The following is a 22242-nucleotide window of genomic DNA, read 5'->3' as shown; positions in this document are numbered from 1 at the left end:
AGTTATTATGACCTATAGAGAAAGCATTAGCTTCAAAATCAGATTGACCAACTCTTTTGAGCTTCATGAAAGAATACCATATAAATTGATAATTTTTTTATTGATAAAGGATAAATGACAAAGATGAAATTCGAATCTACGATAAACTATCAAGATTTTTATTAACTGAGCTAGTTGACATCTTAAAAAATATAAGGATAATAATATATATACTCTAATGATTAACAATACTAACTTTCATCAATTAGAATTTGTGTGGCTTAAGTTTGCCTAATACAAGCCCAATTTATCAATATCAACCATAAATATACCTCAGAGGAATAAAAAAATATGTTATGATAAGTTTCTCGATTTTAATTATTTTTAAAGTTATCTTTTTCTTTTAGAATATTCGATAAGGGTGAAGGTGGGATTTAATTTCAGAACATTGCCATCAAAAATCAATCAGCTAACTCACAACATTACTAAATCTTGCCTAAACAGGTAATAAGAAAAGAAACTAAGAAGCCTAATTAATAATTAGAAAGAGGTGGACAAATCAAGCACATATGGTCTATTTAAGAAACACAAATTTTGATGTGAGAGAGACAGACAACCATATTTTCCATTTAGAATAACTCATTACTGACTTCTTTTAGAAATCAAATCATGACTAGACTTTGAAAGAAGAAGGAGAAAGAAACCCATCATAGATGACTATTATGGGAGATAACTTGGTACTCTTTTTTTTTTAGCATGTTTTGTTGCAACAATGCTTCTCTTCATTCTGTATTTCTTGAGAAAAAAAATGTTAAGATAAAAATAGACAAGTAATGATGAATAGATGGAACATTTTAGCTTAAAATTTTCATTATTGTCTTCTCAAAACATTTGTGGAATGTGAATTATCATATGAACACCATATCTTACATATCCATGCTAACACACAAAGTGCATGCATATAATTTACAGTCATATCCCACATAGGAAACTTATAAAATGTCTTTCCAAAATTGTTCATCCTTTTTTTTTTTACATTTCAATTATTTGTTTAAATAAATTAATAATTATTATAAAATTTATTAATCAAAATATGTAGATAATTGTGATGCAAAATAATAATTGGATGGTATTTGAGAAAGACACTTTACATCCTGATAAATTGTGGACTGATATAATAAAATCTAATTTCTTATGGGACTAAAATGTCAAAAAAAAAAAATTTAGATCTATTAAGCCAATTCTTGATTGGCCAAGTAGGAGGATGATTAGGAATCAACCGAGGTTGATCTTTCGTGTCATTTTAGTCCAATCAATTTGAATACTTGTAAAACTATGGTAGGGTGTTCTTGACAATAGCTTTCCGATGCCTAAGTATAAGTTTATGATTGATTCGACAATATATTTTTCAATAGGAAAAGATTTCATAAACGCACATAAAAAGCTTCAAATATCATTTTACCTTTATTGTAAATGTCAATTATGAAATAGATAGTATGCCTCTTTTAGATTTAATTGTGAAGGTGGCGTGTCGAACTTGAAAATGCCTAACCCACTCAACTATGTGATGAGGTATTGATCATATGATAGTAAGGTGTCAACTATTTGATATCGAGGTATTAGTCACATAACGTCAAGGTATCGATAACATAAAGCTAAGATATCGAGCTATCGACCATGTATCTTTTATTATGACAAATGTAATATTTTAAACTTTAATAGTATGTGCGTCAAATTATGTTATGTTATTCTGGGTCATATACTGATTAATAACTAATTATCATGCATATTTATTTGATCCAAATATATTTATTATTATTATTAATTTATTTCTCATATCGGGAGAATCATGTGTGACGATAATAAATTCAAAAATATATCAACAACAATATAGGAAAAAAAAAAGATAATTTGCATATGGTGTTATACTTACACAAATATATCACATTCGAGAATCAAATGCGTATATCGTCATAAAATTTTATACAATCATACAAAGTTGTAGTAGAAAATACATCAAAATTAGTATCAAATAACAGTGCAACGCTGATTACAAACTTGCAGTTACTAATATATCGTTGTCTTCATCCACACTATCTCAAGATGAGATGAACATTTCCTTCTATTTAAAGCTCTTTTTTTTTTATTTTATTATTATTTTTTCATGGTAATAGATTTATTAAGTATCTTATCTTAATTTATGTACTTTATCGATCGAAAGCACAGTAGCAAGAAATCTGCATACATTGCACTATATTTCATATTTCAGAATCAAATACATCTGTCGCAAGCAAAATTGCGTACAATAATACGTAAAATACATTATAATTAATTTATGTCGGATAACATTGCAATACACATTACAAATGACTGCACCTTCCTTGAACATTCCTCATGACTGCAGTTACTGTGTTCATCCACCAGAGCCGAACCAACGTTAAATGGCAGTGATCCGGTCTCCTCTGTGCCGTCATACAAGGAAGCAGCTGTGTCTGCACACAAACAGCATCATATAAATGTTGTTTTCAATCTTTTTCATCAGTAGATTGTTCAGAATTCGATATCATAAAAAGGATTAACGAAGATTTTAAATGCATTGTAGGTTTGCTTTTTTATCATGTATTTGCAGAATAACGCGTTGAAGAACTCGAAGAACATCTGCGAAGTGGAGGGCATTACTCTTCTGTAGTCTATGAAACCAAACTAGAAATAGAAGAAATGTAAGATTCTTCGGAAGGACTTCATTAGATCGACTTGAAAGACACATCTCAGGTGAACAAAAAAGATTGTAGTATGGATTACAGGTTCCTCTCGACCTCAATATTTGATGATGATGTTAATTTGTGGCTACAGAAAGAAGAGAAGCGACCATATAATGCATTCGTGAAAACTCTCAAAGGACGAACCTTTTATGGCGTCGATGCTACGTACGTGGTGTAGCTCGGCGGGATCGGACTCTGGACCTCATCTCTAAGTTCTGAGAGGGAGCAGCCTCTCGCAGGAGTGCAGTAAGGAGGAAGAACACATCTTGCAGGAGTAGAGTAAGGTGGGGATGGCCATGGCCGAAGACTTTTGACTCGGAACTCGGGTTCTGAAACATGTCATGTCATGCCTTGTATTCTTCTGTCTTCTCTCCTGAATTTATGGAGATGACGAAGATAAGAAAATAATAATTAGGTGGAATATTCTAGCATGAAAATATCATTCATTCCCTCTACAAAACTAAGATTACCATATCTAACGTATCATGGATACCATATTTGGATTATATCCTGCATATGGACTATCTTGCGGTCATACACCTTTGGGTTGAGGATGCATTCCCTCATAATTGATACGAGGGTTACAAAGTATGGCTTCAAAATTGTGCACCCGATTTTTCATAATCTTAATCGAATTTTTGTTAATAAAACATAGTTATTATTGCAACTAATTGGATCAAGTTAAGTAGACAGATAAGAAAAAAAATGTAAGAATTACATAGATGATTTTGGAGAGATCCTTCATAACTAATTTCCAGATGAAGGAGCCCTCACAACTTGTTGATTTTATTAAGAAAAATAATTCCTACGTAGAAATATTAAGAATGCTCTAATATTAGACTACCACTGAACCAAAGTCTATATTAGACTACCAAAATATTAACTCTATCTCAACATTGCAATCAAACTTGGTAATTTCGAAACCCACATCAGAGTGTAAAATAGAAATTGGCACAAAGATCAGCAACCCAAATACAAAATTGAGCTTAAAATACATGTTTTTTTTTGTGTGTAAAAAAAAAATTGTGGCAAACACAAAATTTGAATCCAAGACAAATCATTAAATCAATAAGACCGGTATAAAACCAAGCAGAAATATATGGCATGTATATATATTCCAACATGTTAGAGAATTTTTATGTCAGCCGAGGAGTTAGCATGGCTTGGTCAAGTCGGTTGCGCCTCCGGGGTGGCCGAACTCCTACACACATACCTTGGTCAGGGTGTTCTCGAGTTGGGTCTCTCGTAGATTAACTCAGTGATCTTTTCCTTTCTTTTTTTGTTCTTACCTCTGGCTAGGGGTTTTTATAATGCTGCTCGAGGATCGGTCGTACGCGGATTTGGCACAATGATGACTCCCGAGTGATTAGATGGTACCTTTATATGAGCGTCACCCGATGATCATGGAACGATACCATACGACACCACCATGAGCTTTCCAAGATGAGACTCACCAAAGGGGTGCCTTCCCGAGTTTCAGTTCGACGTGGGGAGTCAATCCTCGACTCGACAGGAGCATGATATGACGTAATTCGTGACGTGATCGATATCCAAAATATGCTTTATTACAACACAAACATAAATTCAAAAACTCCCAGAAATATATTGTCAATAATAGAAATAAGAAAAGAATCGACCAAAGCAGCAATATTTGTTTGATGCCCCCTGGTGATACAAGCTATTGGCGTCTGCTGATGATGCTATTATCAATACTTGCAAGATTACTTTCAGAAAATGTGTAACTTTCTGAGGCACACATGTTTTGGAGAGCTCTTGCGGATCATATCAATAGCGGAAAATTAACATACAAAGCGAGCTCACAGATATATGACTAACCCAAGGGTGATCATTATGCAAGTACATAGTGGAAATGATCAACGATCCTTGGGACGCAGCTTCTCCATCTTTCTGAACACCACAACCAAAGTCAAAGCTTTCGACATGTCAACCGAGTTGACCGTAAGATTGCATACAGGGTGAGCGGTGGCTTTTGGAAACCGCAAGGCGAACGCCGATACACACAGGAAGTGAAATTATCGACCATAATTTTCACAAATTCTTCATAAGGGTACAAAAAAAAAAAAGCGAGATCAGCACAATGAACAACTCATCAGAGCGCCTCTCCATTAGTAGCTAGCTGAGCGATGTATGTGCATTGGTGAGTCGTCGGAACTGTCAGTGGCTTCCATCAGTTCAAGGAGTCTCATCATGCAATGGATGAGCTGACTCACGATGCAGATTCTAAAACTGATTCCCATGACCAAGTCTAATGCACCGCATCTTGGAAATAATCTAAAGGTATGGAAGCAGGGCAGTACTTCTTGGCAACAAATTTGTACTGGGAAGAGAAAACACAAAACTAATCAAACTCGAGTGTCAACGAAAAGAAAAGAATAAGTGCTTGAGCAGGCCATATAAAAAAATTTACCTTGTGCTGACTGTACTTTTCCCTGATTGCCGGTAGGTTATTGCCTGCGCTAGTACAGAAAAGGCGATGCAACTCCTTCACGCAGTCGGAGAGATCAGATGGTTTATACAGTGTGTAATGACCAAGTGTAGCATTCTGCATCATCAGTCAGAGAATGGCAAGGCATTAATTCCAAAAGCATTGGACTATGAACAATATGGTGGAGATGGTGAAGACCGATCACTCTAGAAGTTGTTCCTCAGCAGAAACAACAGATTCGCTTTGCAAATCGAAAGGAACACAAAAGACATACATACCCAGGGTCTCTTTGTCGGTTGCATTATGAAATTGGCCAAAAAGATAGCAGAGGCCGCTATGATCGACGGAGCATAGCAGAACAAATTGTACTCTAGAAGCGACAGCTCTGCGATATAACAGGCGAGAAACTCAAGTTGCAATGCTGGAACCTGGAAAGGAAATATATGATTTAAAGTGTCATTACTTCTCGAGAAATAAGCTACAAAAGAGATGGACAGAAGATGGGAGTTTTACCTCGTCAGATCCTTGTGCTGCACGAATGAATCTCCTTTTGTTTTCGCATCAAAGATTATGATAAGCAGTATGTCCACAAAATCGTGAGAAAATAGAAAGGTACACCAAGGGTCATAGATTTTACCTCAAGAAACACTTAGAAGTTGGAGCTGTCATTTCAAATTTCAAGTACTTCAAAACATCGGCTTCCATTTCCAAAACCTGTGCGCTAAGATATGAATTGACAGCACAAGCGTTGCATACAAGAAATCTAATCCGAAGTTGAAAGGACATCTACCTCATCCTTGAAGTATGTGTTATCAGTAATATAACAGAACTCTTCAACTTGTGGAGCACATATTTCTTCGTATTTTCTGTAGATATTATCACCAAGTAAAATTATTATCAACAAAGAAGTGACCTTAAAAATCATTACACCATCTTTGGTTAGTTCTTACGCAGCAATAAGCATACAAGCAACACCAAGAAGTTGTAATCGCTGGCGGTTTATCTCATTTCCAGAGAGATATCGATCGATGTAATTAACAGTCAAATATAATGTATCAGGTACCAGGCGATATTCTTCTGCAACCTGAAGTTTAGAGAAAATTAGTGCATTTAAGTTGAAAGAAATGACATTCAATAGAAGTCACTTGTTATGGATATACCTCTACAAGCCAATCTATTAGAATTGAACGCATGCTTGCATTTATGTCCTTCTGAATTGTTTCCATGAAATTCGTAGAAGGTCTTTTCTTAGTCTGTCAGGTAAGCAGATGCACCGTAATATCAGTATAAGAAAGGCACTGTTCATTCAAATTTCATGCATCTTATGTCTACCTGACATCAAGATTAAAGAACTTTAGTGCTTTAAATGTAAGGGCATTGCTCCAGTAGCTCCCCAGGCAATAGACCATATCTTATTTTCAATTCTATGGCTAGAGAATTCTTTAGTCTCTAACGTTTCCTGCATATTCTGCTTCTTTTTTCTGTCATTGGCTTGCCAAACTATACGATTCAGCATATTGCAGATGTCAATTCAATAGCTGGCCAGCACACTGGAGCTGACGAAATATCAAACATTGTTCACGCAAACTATAATAGGATAGCACATCAAACATCATAAAAGAACAACGCATTCTAGTGATCTACAGAGCAAACTGTCTAGAGCCTAGATAAAGAGAATCTGTTAATCATCAGATTAGGCAAACTAAGCATTTCATTGACTAGAATGGTAAAGTTATCATCAGAATATGTATAGAAAATGAGATGAAACAAGCCAGCAGAAAGAAAAGCAAAACTGATACAGAATAAGAACTTCACCTCAGCTATGCGCAAATGTCTGTAGATATCACAAGCAAGTGTGGTACAAAATTGTGGATCATTGTGGTTTGTATCGACATCAATGACATTGTCGACTTCCATCGGTGTAGGAACATCAATATTTGATGTGGAACCTGATATGTATATAGTAAGACAAGATTCAGGGACAAATAAGAATCAAAGTCTATTTAACGTGATAAAACTAAGAAGCAATAAACTTCATTGACTATAAAAATTTTACATAAAAAGTAGGGCAATCCTAGTTATAAAATCATGCTAGAAGTCAAAACATGTAACAGTAGGACTGGATTATGAGATCAATCAGAAGACACCTGCTGCAGCTACATGCTCAGATATGTGTAGGTTTTCAGTTGCTCGTCTTTCCAGAGAAGCTACGACTGAAGAATCTCCGTTGTCTATATACTCCACGTCGGGACTTTTCATCAAGTCACATGTTGACATTGTTTCATCCAAAGAAACAGAATCTCCCGAGAAATTAGAGGACTCAACTATAATGCAGGATGCGAGACTGGCAGCAGCTGCAGGCTTAGGTCCATTGTTGACAGGAAGCGAACTTCTCTTGCTGGATTTGTTTGTATTTGGTCTAATGGTGGCTGAAGTAACTGCAGAACTTCGACTCAATCTTGTATCACGAGCACCAGTCAGAGATCCCTTTTTCACTGTTGACGCTGAACTTGTTGGAATGGCCTTCTAGATTTGCAGGGAAAAAAGGTTAAGTAGGTATTTACTAGAAATGCATGGATAAAGTGAAATTCTAAACAAAATGAGAAGTCCTTCGATCATACTCGATGTATTAAGAAATTAAAGAAAGTAATTGGTGACTAACTACACATAGGGAAGTTAATAGTTCAAAAACAAGACATGGAAGAAAAAGTAAGAAGAGCATGAAAGATCTTTAACTGCAAAGGAATAAAAAGATACTAAAATGAAAAGCCTAGAAAAAAAAATTGTAGAACATGAGACACAGGAGTTAACATGGTTTCGAGAATAAAATATTGCAAGATCTCATCTGATTATTACAAATTAAGAATGCATCATCTGACATGACCCAAAGCAATTGAACCTAGCATACAGAAATGAGTGCGACACTTGATGAAAGTTAGAATTTGCCACATAAGATCAACAAACAAAGTGAAAAATGGAATTACCTTGTGGATGGTCTATTTAACGAGGAGTTTCTACTGCTAAACAAAGCTTATCTACTAGAGAAATCAAAACAGACCATGTGCTATTTGACCATTCAGAATGGGCTTCTGAGCATATCAACAACATATTAAAAATTAATAAAACTAGTGCACTACTCAAATGATGGTTTTATCACAATAAAAACCAACGTTTTGGTTTCAACTCAATCTTTAAGTTGACTTTTAGCGAAGAAAACATAAATGAACTTAACCTGTTATTCTCATGCATGACCGATGAGGACTCATGGCAAACTTTGTTTAGCTCTTCTGACCAATTGTCACGTAATCAAGTAGTAACCATGGTACTTTCTCGAAATGTATAGGCTTTTTTCTTGAGGATTTTCGGGTCATATTGAGCACGAGCAATTTTCTCGTGCAGATAATGGACCATAAAGAGGGAAAAGAAGGCAATCAGGCATCCAAGACAAACCAAAGTAATGCATGTAAGGCATCTAAGGATATAGAGCATGAAGACTCGTCAAAACACAGATCATATTATTTTACTTGAAAAAGGACAAACTACCACTTTTTGCAGTTCTAGTTTAGTAGCTCCATAATCTTTACACTAAAAAGAAGAATTATTGTATTGTAATTAGGTAAATAGGAAATGTTAAACACTAACAAAACGTGAGACGGAGTAACATTTCCGGCTGTAGTATCACAAAACACTAACAGACCGTGAAAAAGTTACAGGTTTCCCGGCTATGGTATCACCAGAAAGGAGTTTGATCACAAAAATTCGTTAGAAAATTTAGGGAACCCTTAAATTTGAAACAGAATTGACAAGAAGAAAGTCAGTACTCTAAGCATTCAACCTCAAACAATCTGGAAACCAATTCATTATTCCAGGGACAGATCGAAGCTCTATAGAGTAATAGACAACATGACCATCGATAACCAATGTGGACCAAAAGCATATCTTTTTGTACAAGAACCTAGAAAGAAAAGAACGCTAAAGAAACTACACCAAGTATACCCACATTGGCACTCTTAGCCCCGAGCGGCCGAGCAGGGTTACGTGCCACATTGCTCTGGTTGCTGATGTTCCCAAGAGCGACCCTCTTCTTGGCCTGCTCCCCCGTAGCTGTCGCCAATTTGGCAGCATTCTCCATCGCAGCCGGCCTCTTCGCCGAAGCGGACGCGGCCGCGGAGGTCGAAGAGGTGATCGATGACCGGCGATTCATCTGCCAACGCCCTCAAGAACCCTAACCCCACAACCCCGAACCGAGAAACCGCCTCTCCTTCACCTCGCCTCGCTCGAATTCGCTCTCTCTCGCTACGAGAGCATGCAAGAAAAGCGAAGAGCAATCCAAACCAAGAAGAGATCAGAACACGAAATCTCACTCTCTCTCTCGCTCACTCTCGCTCTGCCTGTTCGGACAGGAGGAGCGGATTAGAAGGGAAAGAAAGGAAAAGAGGAACGAGACGGGTTTATGGACACCCTCATCTTCAAATAATTAAAAATAATTTCTTGGAGGGAAGAAGTCGGTTTGAATCCCGAAGGATCTGGACCCTCCATCAGGTGATCGTCGCGCATCTCGGAGCGCGTGCTGCGCTCCACCACGTGCCATCGACGCCGAGACGAGTCCATCACCATCCGCACACCAAGTGGGGCCCCGCCCGTTAAACCCCGTCTTCTTCCAATCACGAGGCAGGTGGACCGATCCGGTGACGGGAATGCGGGTGGAGCAAGGTCTTTTCAAAATCGAACCCCGGTGAGCACGAGCAACGGATCACCGCCGGATTGGGGCGTGCAGCAACGAGCGTCGTACGGAGGGGGCGGTGAGGGGATCGCGGATCATTTCAATTCGAATTTGGCTCGGAAAGCTATGAGTGACATATAATAAAATAATAATAATTCAAATGAAGGAAAGATAGAGAGAGAGGACCATGCAACATGATTTGAACTTTAACTGTGGCTGCTCTTGGAAAGATATGAATAAAATGGTGAAGATGTTAAAAGATGTCCTTTGTCTAGGTTTGGATATTTGTAATTATTGACCAAGTCATGATGATAGTTGTGCTAATTATTGTGAAATTAAATGTGTGGGACATCCCAATTTAACAAGTTCTTCAAGTATGTAAAACCAGCTTTACTTTATATTAGAGCAATAAATCGTAGAGTTTTGATTGTTAAGATAGCAATCCTCAGGTGAAAATTGATTTTCAAATAAACTCGGTTCTTTCTCGAATTTATTTTAGTATTTAATTGGTATTAGAATAATACTTCACTCTTAGATGGTCATACATCAAAGAATATAAGATCCTTTTAATTTTGGTGACGTGACAATTGAATTGATTTAACTATTATTTATTTTTGTCATTGTTAATATACATTTTGATTGTCTAAGAATTAGAATGGGTCATATCTCGATTTGAATATGAGGTGGTAATAAGTTTGGTGTAAAATCAAAATAATAAAATAGTGAGGGATTTAGAGGGTTCAGTCGATCAAGTAATCTTTTAGATAAAGTGGCATACCTCATATTTTTTTTATAAAAGTTTTTATAATCTTCAAAATAATATGAAGAGTTAATTCGTAGAAATAGTTACTCCAGATTATTGAACGCTATTTGAACATGAGGGATTGTTCGAATTGTCATCTCAAGTGTCTGCATGTTATATATATTTATCAATAATGTTCAAGTTGATTATGATCTCATGTTATGAGATCCCGATATAGTTTTTTAATATATATATATATATATATTAAATCAAAAGTTATCAACGGAATATTAGAGGTAAGTTATATATTATCCAATTAGTTACCTTTAGTATCTCGGTCTTTATATTTACAATAAATTGTATTCACGTTTTACGGAAGTAAAACATTTATATCATTTTACCTTAATATCATTTGTTTTACTAATAAAAAGAAGAAGAAAAAAAATATATTTTTAATGTTTTAATTGATAGTAATAGATGATGGTGCTATTGGAGGTCGTGGGTGAGGATAGCGACAACAAAAGGTGAGGGTCACTTAATAACCGTGTTGACGATGGATACGACGACATACTCAACGTCGAATTCTAATACTCATATTTTTCTACTATCGTCAGATATATCTATTAGGAGCTTGACAATCACTCGTTTACTAGCCTTCTAGAGTTTCTCTTCCTAGTCGACGATAACTAATGTGGCAATAAGAAGAGTGATAGGAGTTTTGGTGATCCCAGCTTTGAGTTATGCGATCTACCCCATGAGTCAAATGGTCACATGACCATCATCTTTGCCGTAGACGTTGTGACGATCACCATTGTGTCGATACAAATGTAAATAGTGATGATCGTTATGACGAAAGGGTCACTTAGTAATTACATCAGCATCCATTATTACAAACTGAAATATTAAAATTATCTTTTTTATCTTTTATTTTTATATTTTTTTTAGTAAAATCGATGATATTAAAATAAATATACTTAGATATTTCACTTTTAGAATATTATTATAATTTTTTAAAATATATAATTAAGATACTAAAAGTAATTACCCATATGAAAACTATAGGAATGTCATTATAATATTTTAAAATATAAAAATTAAGATATTAACCGATGGATAATATTCAATTACGCCGGTGTCACCTCTCCAGAATAAACAATCTTACTGGGTCTATAAAAATTCATAAGATTTCTCGAAAATAACAATTTTGTTTGGTCTATAAAAATTTGTAAGCTTAGGGGCAAAAGTTCTGAAGGGGCTTCGAAAATAATGTTCCATATCTATAAATGCTCTGGACCAAACCACGCTCGACCGGACCCGTAACATGGACCCGGTCCGGTTTGAACGCTGAGCCACGAGATATGTACACGAACCCAGTTCGAACAGCTCCCGCCACAGCGTCGGCGGTACGAAGCGGCCACGCGTTCGTTGGCTTCGTTTCCGTTGACCTCGCTGCCGACCGTTTCCCACCGCCTCCCTTCTGTCCCCGCTATTGCCGTCTAATCTCTTCTTTATCCCTCACCTTTAGCAGATCTTCTCAACAACCAAACCCTAGCTTATTTATGGCTTCTCTCCGCGCTATCCTCTCACAGCCCCACGAATCCAACCCAGCTCCCGTATCCCGTCGATGGGCTCCGAGGAGGAGGCGGCCCCGCTAGCCCAATTTCGGACGCAATTGCTCGGTTACATCCTCTTCACCTCTCCGTGACCTCTTTGCTCTCAAGGAATCGGGTTCTAGAGCGTTTCTTGGAACCTATGAGCTCCGTAGGTTGGTTCTGTGATCCCTTTCATGATGAACACCCATCAATCTTCGTCTTTAATCTCTTTCCTTTCTTTTTCGTTTTACTCTGTATTACTTGATTCTGCGATCTGGTCTCCAAAAACCCTAATTTGTATCTACATGTGGTTCCTTATTCTTTTTGTGAAAACGAAGTCATTTAAGTTTCTGTCGCATGGTTTATTGTGTTGTTCTCTACGTTGGTTTCGGTGTTGTTGTGGTCTCACCGATTTGCGTTTCTTGAAACCATCTTTTGTGATGATGTCTCGGTAATGTCATTCCAGTCTTGATTCTTTATTGCTTGTGCTTCTGATAAAAGATAAGGGACCCGTGCTGTGGCAGGTGTTTCTGTTTGAGATAATCAAGGACCCGTTGAGGGGTAACCCTTTTTATTCATCAAAAAGGAATAACCTTTTCTAATGGCCATGTAGCTCTTTGTGGTTTCAGTATTAGTGCCCGTTACTTGTTCTTACTAATACCTAGGTAAAATTTAGCAAGTACTGGCATCCTTTTAACTTATTTAACTGTAGTTTGCTTGACAATTCTGGTGTTTCTACTTGATGAAAGCTGACATGAATTCCATTCTTCCAGAAAGAGTATCGTCTAAAGACAAACAAGTGAATTCAATAGCACCCACATGTATGGACTCAACAAGAAGCACAGAGACTGGAAATAATGTTGAAGTGCACACAAGTCCATGCCAAAGTCCTAGACCACCTGCAAGTTTGGATTCAGTATCATCGAAAGCATCACATAAAAAAAATTTGGAACCAATCATCAAGAATGGGACAAATGTGTTGAAGAATCCACCTCGAAGCCCAAAATGCTACCCAAATCCAAGTCCTAACGCCACATTGCCAATGATTTTTGAAACTGCTTCATCCTCATCCTCTACCTCAACCTCGATGGGAACATCAACCACAACAGTGACCACAAAGAGTAGTGATGCAAAACTTAGTGACTCCTGCACAACTGTTAATCGAGGTAGCAACAGTAGCAATAGAAGTGACAGCATTGAAAGTGCCAATTCTGCCCCTATTAAACGGCACACTGGAGGTGATTGTCGTTGGGAGGCCATTCAATTGGCCAATGCGAGAGAATCCCCTGTTGGCATAGGTCATTTTAGACTTCTTAAGCGCCTTGGTTATGGTGACATCGGCAGTGTTTATCTTGTTGATCTTAGAGGAACTGGTACATACTTTGCAATGAAAGTGATGGACAAGGCCTCAATAGTTAGCAGGAATAAGCTACTCCGGGCACAAACTGAAAGGGAAATACTCAGCATGCTTGACCACCCGTTCTTGCCGACTCTGTATTCTCATTTTGAGACAGAAAAGTTCTACTGCTTAGTTATGGAGTACTGCAGCGGTGGCAATCTCCATTCTCTTCGGCAGAAGCAGCCTAATAAATATTTCAGCGAGCAAGCTGCTAGGTAAATTTCTTCAGTTTCTTCTTTTACTCCAGTTATTTACCTTCTCCTAGAACAACTTCTGCTTGACGATAGTTGTGCAAGTATGTGTAAACTTTTCTACTTCCCTGCAACCCCTTCTCAGTAAAATTGTTTCATGGACAGCAGTTACGTCATTCTTACTTGGTTATGGTCACACCTGCATCTTTCTTTTACGTAACTATAGATTTACTTTCTGTATGTAACTAATAGATTCTTTGCATTTTGAGGTTTCAATAGGAAATCGATGCTTCTACCTCCAAGTAGATAGCATTTATCCTATTAGATAACATATTTTATGTTCGAAGATTTAAACTTTTTTACCCTGAATTCGGTAAATGTATCAGTTGAGGAAGATTGAGATGGGGAATATCAATGGTAACTGTCGGTCCCTCCTGGAGTAAATGGCGAACAGTAAGGTGTTACCTCCATATTGTTACAAGATTTCCGTCATTTTTATAACACTTCCTTCATTTTACTACTTTCCTCTCTTTTTAGACTCTAGTTCAAGCATCTTGTTTCCATATCATTTTTATTGCTTTTCTTGTAAGACTCTTTGTTTCAGGTTCTTGTCTTACGAAAATTCCTTATCCCTCTTCTCATACTACTCTAATGTCTCTATCAGTTGCCGAACCTTTGCACCTAATTGAACATATCCCTTACTCTGATTTTCTAATTTTACCACTCACTTCCCTTAATGATCATATTTATGTCATTTTGATGTTGTTTCTTTTAGGTGCTTTAGTGCTTAATATCATGAAGTTGAATATGCACATCACTTGGAAGCTTAAGAACTTTAGGATTCAAATAATTGTCATAGGGCGCACTTATCAAAAAGACCTGTCACATTGCTTTTCAACACTGCATCAAATTCAGAAACTTTGCAACTATCTGTCTTCAGCTGAACCTTTGACTTAAGAGCCTCACGTGGCGATTTTACATTAGCCTATTATATCTTAGGTTTTATACTATTTGCTCCTCACATGTTTCTTGGTTCTTCAGTTGATGTGCATGTCCAGACTAAGTTTGCACTGTGCTTAGAAGCACTCTTTGAAACAAAACCACAACTAATTTGACAGGTAGTCTAGGATGACCTACTGACTTTGCTTCAGATTTGTATACATACTTTTCAGCGACTACTTTATTTTTTCAGTTGTCTACAATTCACAGCTTGTGTACTGTGCATCCTCCTGAGTGCCGTTCTTATGTATTCACATTAAGCGACTCAAAAAACTGAGAATATATAAAATATTCTCTAAATTTAACGGTGTAGAGCATCAACTGACTGACAATATACTAACCAAATTCTATCACGTTCAAACTCCAAAAGTAGCAACCACATCCACCCAAGAATTTGTTCCCAAATTGAGAGTGTTCTTTGATCTCAAAGATGAAAGAAAATCCACTGGGATAGCTTTATGCTCCAGCTTTATAGTATATACTCAATAATGTTCTCGTTCAGCCTATCACATCTTATACATCAATTCTCTATTCTGCACTGTTGCCATGGTGAAAGCCAACTTTTTTAGAAGTAATTTTACAGCAGGTGATGGAACAGAAAGCCAGTATTCCCATTCCTCATGCATCATTTTCATCCTTAACCTCTTGAAGTCCATTCGATTTGTGGCCAACTTTTCGCATACGAGGAAACCTTTGCTTGATATGAAGCTTCCAGCCATAAGCCTCTCTCTCCACACTGAAAAATGAAATAAAGTTTATAAAATTTCTTTGGACCTTTTTTTTTCAAATCAAGAAAGAATTCTTTTTTTCTAATGTAAGAGGTTATGCTTTGCAATAACAAACCTTGGAACTATGATAAAGGTGTTCTTTTGTATCTGGGTGAATATAGTTCAAACCATGGAACCAAACAACATAAGATTGCATACATTAGCTCTCCTTAGACCATATATTGGTGGTAGCTTAATTCATCGGGCCTCAATCTCTATCAAAGATTAGATTATTCTGTTAATAATCTACTGAATAGAACCAAAATAAAAAATGTCTTAGATGAATCTTTAAACAAGATACACCCCCCGCAACAAACAAGCTCTAAACTAGATATAGAACTAACTCATTAATATGGATGGGCCCTATCCGAATGGTATCCGTGAATGTCTCTAAGGGGCACAAAAGTATAAAGGAGTGTTTAGATCTAGTCATATTATTAGATGATACCGACAATTCCAAAAACTACTCATACTATCACTATAGCATGATGATGGTCGATATGCCCCTAATGTCCAGCGGTTGAGGACATTGCTCTTTCTAGGATTCACCAGGGATTCTACTTCCCCTGGGGTTTATTACGAAAGAAAGTTGATCATAGATTATCAATAAGCCTTGAATGATGAGAGAGCTGCTCTTGTTGCTACATGGGGAAGATTGAAGGAAGTTTAGTATGCTTTTTAAGATCAGAAGAGGAAGAGAATGGAAGTGTGGGCAGGAAGGAGGTTTCTGACAGAGGTACCTAAGCCAGGAAATTCATTGAGTTGAAGAAAAATCCACATTATGGAAATAAACTTTTCTTTCCCGCTTGATCATCCATCAGCCCTATGCTGTTCATTATGGGAATCCTCTGAATCTCCTTTTCTTTTTGCAACTTATCTTATATGTTTATCCAATTGATACACCATGAATAGTTCAGGTACCATTAAAATAATAAATAAACAAATACTGATCAAACTCCAGATGCAAACTTGTTCAACTATTAGTTACATTTTCTAGTGGTAGCTGATAATGCATGTAAATCTACATTCAATACAACATTTTAAATCTTCTCTGAAATTTTGAAACTTTTGACAGTTCTTAGAAGCATGGTTAAACAGTTCAATTATGTATCAATTTAGTAAGTTAAGCTGATAGAAGGGATGTTTTGTGCACTGTACCTAATATTTCTTGTATCTAAAGGTGGTGCAGAGTAGAAATTGAGTGTGACTTCATGCTATGCCTTTCTTTTGTCTTGGTTGATCTTCCATAACCATGCTACTTTCCATCATCTTTTGAATATGACAAATTTTTTTGCTGCATTATCATCGTAAGGTTTGGAACATTTTATTCATTTCACTGTTCTATGTGTCACAGATTTTTTGCATCTGAGGTGTTGCTTGCACTTGAGTACTTGCACATGCTAGGTATCGTGTACAGAGACTTGAAGCCTGAAAATGTTCTTGTAAGGGAGGAGGGCCATATTATGCTGTCAGACTTTGATCTCTCACTGCGATGCTCTGTTGATCCAACACTAGTCAAATCCACGTCTGGTCGCACAAGCAGTAGTAGTTTTACTAACAGTATGCTTGACAGCGAGCACGTCGTACAGAGTTGCATCCAGCCATCAACATTCTTCCCTCGGATACTCCCCAAAAGAAATCGGAAATCTAAATCGGATTTTGGCATTAGCAACGGATCCAACTTGGAGTTCATGGCTGAGCCAACACATGCCAGATCAATGTCATTCGTTGGGACTCATGAGTATCTGGCACCGGAAATTATTCGAGGTGAGGGACATGGCAGTGCAGTGGATTGGTGGACATTTGGTATCTTCCTCTATGAACTTTTGCATGGGACAACCCCTTTCAAAGGCTCAGGTAACCGTGCCACACTTCATAATGTGGTAGGGCAGCCCCTGAGGTTTCCGGAGTCCCCTCTTGTGAGCCTGGTTGCTCGGGACCTCATACAAGGCCTACTTGTCAAGGACCCTCAAAAACGAATTGCATATCATAGAGGTGCCACAGAAATTAAGCAACATCCATTCTTCGATGGTATAAATTGGGCTTTGGTGAGAAGCATGACGCCACCACATATTCCTGATCCGGTCAACTATAATCAATTCGTGAGTAAAGAGAAGAAGGGCTCTGAAAGTGGCCTTTCTGGGAGTAGTGCAAACAAGGGCAGTTCAAATGATTCTTCCTATCTTGATTTTGAGTATTTCTAGGAAGCAAAAAAAAAAGAAAGATCCTGTTCTATTTTTTTCCTTTTTTATAGTGCAGACATCTGCTTGATATGATTGAAAATTCTTGGTTGTGGTTATAACATGGTAACTGTTAACCTTCAGCTGATCTCAGGACGGTCTCCTCTGCTGTTAAATTCATATCAGACAAAAAAAGGATCATCACGATGTATCAGCTTCCCAAATTATATATTTTCTTCCAGTCCACTGGGATTTTTTGCAGTAAAAAATATTTATGTTGTCTACTCCCTCGTTGATGATTGATATGAACTCAACATAAAAAATATTTATATTGTCTACTCCCTCGTTGATGATTGTGACTGAAAAGTTTAGCCTCTTAGTTCTAGGCCAATATAAAAGTTCTTGAGGTGTTTGATAAAAAGCCTATCCCCTCCGCTAATATATCGTCCTCTTCTTTCGATAGTTACAATTGTGACTTTTTATTTTATGCTCGTTATTAAATGAGTTAATTATAAATTATTTTTTAAATTAATTATATTTAATAGTTTGATCTTTATATTTTTAAAAGTTATATTAGGATCTCTATACTTACGAAAGTGAAAAAAAGATTTTATTGAGACAATGAGATTAAATGTTTTACTTTTCTAAATATAGGGATCTCAATATAATTTTTAAAAATATAAAGATCAAGATGTTAAGAAATACTTACTATACTATAGATAATATGTAATTAGCGCATGTTAATTTATGTTAAGCTTCATAGACCAAATGCATGTATACAGGAGAAGCAAAGCTTGCATTCAAAGGAATACATCTAACTCGTTATACAAGCTGGGCTTGGGTTGGGTCACAACATGGCATAAAGCTAAGTGCCTCTCCAGGCTTTGCGACCCTTCGACGGCCTCGACCTCACTATAGCTGGAACACCACCCCGATCACAACACGACACCCTCGCCTCCTCCGCTACGAGCACACACTGCTACCAGCCTTCAATTTCGTGCCGTCAGTCATCCCACCATGTTATCCGAGCCGAGTCTCTGTTTCGATCACCTGCCTGTGGGTTATCGCTGTGAAGTGAGGCTTAAGATGGGAAACACTTGTTTGATCACCACTTGTTCGCTGAAATGTCTTACATAGCATGTATATTTGGATCGCGGATTCTGCTGTCTATTATTAAAACCCTTGGCAACTTGCAGCGGCATACTTGTGATCTCCTGCATCGCATGGTTTTCTCTTTCATGTGGCCTTCCCAGTGCCGTGATCGACTGTCTGCCCCTCAATTAAGTCTATGAGCCGTTGCTGTCCTTTATATTCCGATGTGTTACTCGAGGCTCACCAAGTCCAGGGTTCTATTTTTGGCTGCGACTCCTGTCATCCTTGGTAAGTTTCGTCGTCTTTTTTATTTCTGAAGCATGATGTCTTACATGGTACTGGTAATTGGTTTATTTTGTCAAGTTCTAAGTTTGATGCTTGGTGTCGAGGAAGAAAGATCTGAACCTCGTGCAATTAGGTTTCTAATTGGTTCCACCTTAGTGGAGAGATGATAGATAATAAGGTCACGGAATATATTGAATAAATTGTAATAGCTAAGGAATCCCAGTGTAACACCTTTTCATGTTCAGACTGCTTCCGTTGGTTTTGATTTTCTTTCTTCTATCTGGAATACAGTTTGGTAATTAATTGATCCACTTTCTTCTAGATGGTAGAGCCTTGATATGCATTATTTCCAAATTTGAGCATTCTACTTAATTTTAGACAAGAAAGAAGCCAAACTTTGCACCACGAAGTTCTTGTTTGCACTGGGTTTCTGGACTTAGGTTGATAAATAATGAATCGCATTTAACAGGCTTAGTTTGAATGGTTGTGCTAGTTATTGGTACTGTTCTTGTGATTTGTGGGTTTGGGTTCTCAGTGGGTTGGTTAAATCTGTTAGTTTGATAAATTTTCAGCCTCTTTTTGGAGAACTTTATTGGAAGAATTCACCACAGTAATAGATCTGGATGTGGGAAATTTTCTTATTCTAGCACATAATATAATCTTTCCTTCTTCTAAGCATTCCTAGCATATGCCAGTTTTGTAGTCATTGTCCTCAAGATTATGACTTATATAGAAATTTCGGAACTTGACTGTTTTGATATCTGGAATACTAAGGTTTAATTATGTTCAGATCAATTGCTACTCGTCAACCAAAATCATGTGCTCAAACAGACATTTACAACCATAGCATCAAGCAACACCTCATACGTCCAAGACGCATTGTGGAACCATTGTGCTCTGTTTAGAATACCACTGTACTTCTCGCAGAATATCGGAATTCATTCCTTTATTTCATTGCAAAACATATATGCAAACGGTTTCCTGGGCACTTCTATGCAATCTAGACTACGTCTTTCAAGTTCAGCATCAGAAGTGTGTGTTTCATTGCCCTCCACCGATGGCTTGGCATCTGATAATGGTCCAAGTGCTAGAGATGCTATGATGATCCAAAAGATACTAAAGTCTCATGAGAACAGCACTGAGCTTCCATCGGTTCTTGATAAATGTAATATTCAGTTAACCGAAGACCTAGTTGTGAATGTTCTTCGGAGGCACCGCTCTGATTGGAAGCCTGCCATGTCTTTTTTTAATTGGGCTTCTATGCAAAATGATTATAAGCATGGATCAAGAGCTTACAATGAGATGCTTGGCATTCTTGGTAGGATGAAGCAAATTGGGCTAATGAGGCAAACTTTTGATGAGATTCCAAGAGATATAGATCCATCCATCATTAATGACAAAACTTTTGCAATTCTTATGAATAGATATGCAGGCACCCATAAGGTAGAAGAAGCTATAGAAATATTCTACAAGAGGAGAGAATATGGCTTTGAGCTTGATATGATCGGCTTCCAGACACTTCTGATGTCCCTCTGCAGATATAAACATGTTGAGGAAGCAGAAGCTCTGTTTCTTCAGAAACAAGATGAGTTCCCACCTGTTATAAAGAGCAGAAATATCATCCTTAATGGTTGGTGTGTGCTGGGAAGCTTACGCGAAACTAAGAGAGTTTGGAATGACATAATCTCTTCTGGCTGCAAACCAGATTTGTTCACCTATGGCATCTTCATTAATGCTTTAACAAAAGCTGGAAAGCTTGGTTCTGCTGTGAATTTATTTACATCCATGTGGAAGAAGGGGTGCAATCCAGATGTTACAATTTGCAATTGCATCATTGATGCATTATGCTTTAAGAAGAGAATCCCGCAAGCCCTCGAGATATTTAGTGAAATGAATGAGCGTGGTTGCCTTCCAGATGTAGCAACCTATAACTCTCTCATCAAACATCTATGTAAGATCAGGAGGATGCAGAAAGTACATGAGCTGTTGGATGACATGGAACAAAAGGGTTGCCTCCCAAACACCATAACTTACTCTTACATTTTGAAAACAATGGAAAAACCTGAAGAGGTTTCCCCTTTGTTGTTGAGAATGGAAAGGACTGGCTGCAGAATTGATGCTGACACTTACAATTTGATCCTGAATCTTTATTTGCACTGGAATTATCAGCAGGGTGTTAGATCTGTATGGGCTGAAATGAAGAGGAGCGGGTTAGGTCCTGATCAGCGGTCTTACACAGTAAGGATTCATAGACTTCACAGTCAGGGAAAGCTAGATGAGGCATTGGAATTCTACAGTGAAATGAGATCAAAAGGAATGACTCCAGAGCCTAGGACAAGGTTATTAGTGAAAGCAATCCATTTAAACAGAGAGAAGGGGGATAATTCATCACACAACTCCAATAATGATGCTAAGAAGATGAATTTGCAAGTAAATTCACTCAAGAATTCTTCCTAATTTTCGTTCAGATGAACATGCACTGGAGACAGCTGATGTAAGAGCGAACTCAAAGACCTCATGGACCATCTCAAGTGTCGAGGCAGCTGATTTCAAAACTGAGAGAAATGATAATGCTACAGCAAATTATATGTATTCCATAATCCATATACTTCAAATATCATCAGCTTGCATGATTCAACCAAATGTACTTCCTTCTTGGTGGTTAATGGGTGATTAAAGTAGCTGAGAACTGCCGGTTAAAGAAGCTTTTGCAATACTTTATGAGGGATGAGATTACTGGATCCTTGGCTGAGATTATAGAATACAGGTGTTTCAGTTTCAAGATATTTAATCGACAGAAAATTATATATGCATCTGCCTCAAATTTGTGTTTTCAGCTTCAATGTTGAAAATCCATAAATGTTAGTTTTGATTGATGTTTAATATTAAAAGTATATATACACACACACACACACATATATACACCTATATATATATATATATATATATATATATATATATATATGTGTGTGTGTGTGTGTGTGTGTGTGTGTGTGTATATGTTTCAAATATAAAATATATGAATAATATTATAAAAATAAAGATTATGATACAATAAAATAAGATGCTAGGAATGAGATAAACA

The 22242-nt window shown here is 37.2% G+C and overlaps 3 protein-coding genes across 4 annotated transcripts; 2 read left to right on the top strand and 1 right to left on the bottom strand.

Annotated features, from left to right (window-relative positions):
• Positions 1-4384: 4384 nt before the first annotated feature.
• LOC103984138 (cyclin-A1-4-like) lies at positions 4385-9606 on the bottom strand. 2 transcript variants are annotated; one of them, XM_018826297.2, is made up of 11 exons: positions 9188-9606; positions 7335-7710; positions 7003-7136; positions 6348-6440; positions 6138-6271; positions 5978-6053; positions 5825-5901; positions 5701-5734; positions 5466-5615; positions 5170-5304; positions 4385-5079 (listed from the first exon to the last, which is right to left on the bottom strand). In XM_018826297.2, exons 1-11 carry the CDS (start codon positions 9389-9391, stop codon positions 5008-5010), a joined length of 1485 nt encoding a protein of 494 aa, XP_018681842.2. In that variant the 5' UTR covers positions 9392-9606; the 3' UTR covers positions 4385-5007. The 2 variants fall into 2 exon arrangements, with proteins under 2 accessions (XP_018681842.2, XP_009399851.2); XM_009401576.3 differs by having other exon boundaries at positions 4388-5079; positions 7335-7713.
• Positions 9607-12064: 2458 nt separating this feature from the next.
• On the top strand, positions 12065-18026 carry LOC103984137 (serine/threonine-protein kinase RHS3). Its single transcript, XM_009401574.3, has 3 exons — positions 12065-12417; positions 13018-13858; positions 16955-18026. Exons 1-3 carry the CDS (start codon positions 12405-12407, stop codon positions 17802-17804), a joined length of 1704 nt encoding a protein of 567 aa, XP_009399849.2. The 5' UTR covers positions 12065-12404; the 3' UTR covers positions 17805-18026.
• A 622-nt stretch (positions 18027-18648) lies between these two features.
• On the top strand, positions 18649-21909 carry LOC103984136 (putative pentatricopeptide repeat-containing protein At3g15200). The gene is made up of 2 exons (XM_009401573.3): positions 18649-19160; positions 19948-21909. The coding sequence occupies exons 1-2, from the start codon at positions 19097-19099 to the stop codon at positions 21612-21614; spliced, it is 1731 nt and encodes a 576-aa protein (XP_009399848.2). The 5' UTR covers positions 18649-19096; the 3' UTR covers positions 21615-21909.
• Positions 21910-22242: the final 333 nt, after the last annotated feature.

Source organism: Musa acuminata, chromosome BXJ2-5, assembly GCF_036884655.1.
Source record: "Musa acuminata AAA Group cultivar baxijiao chromosome BXJ2-5, Cavendish_Baxijiao_AAA, whole genome shotgun sequence".
NCBI lineage: Eukaryota > Viridiplantae > Streptophyta > Magnoliopsida > Zingiberales > Musaceae > Musa > Musa acuminata.
Note: the sequence above shows the minus strand (reverse complement) of the source record. Positions and strands in the feature narration are given on the sequence as shown.

Excerpts from the sequence above, each read along its gene's own strand:
- LOC103984138 (XM_009401576.3), bottom strand. The coding sequence starts at position 9,391 with ATGAATCGCCGGTCATCGATCACCTCTTCGACCTCCGCGGCCGCGTCC. Across the intron at positions 5,902-5,977 it reads ACACATACTTCAAGGATGAG|GTTTTGGAAATGGAAGCCGA; the intron begins GTAGATGTCCTT and ends CTTAGCGCACAG. Across the intron at positions 5,305-5,465 it reads AACCGACAAAGAGACCCTGG|AATGCTACACTTGGTCATTA; the intron begins GTATGTATGTCT and ends CTGATGATGCAG.
- LOC103984137 (XM_009401574.3), top strand. Across the intron at positions 13,859-16,954 it reads TTCAGCGAGCAAGCTGCTAG|ATTTTTTGCATCTGAGGTGT; the intron begins GTAAATTTCTTC and ends TATGTGTCACAG.
- LOC103984136 (XM_009401573.3), top strand. The coding sequence starts at position 19,097 with ATGTGTTACTCGAGGCTCACCAAGTCCAGGGTTCTATTTTTGGCTGCG. Across the intron at positions 19,161-19,947 it reads TGCGACTCCTGTCATCCTTG|ATCAATTGCTACTCGTCAAC; the intron begins GTAAGTTTCGTC and ends AATTATGTTCAG.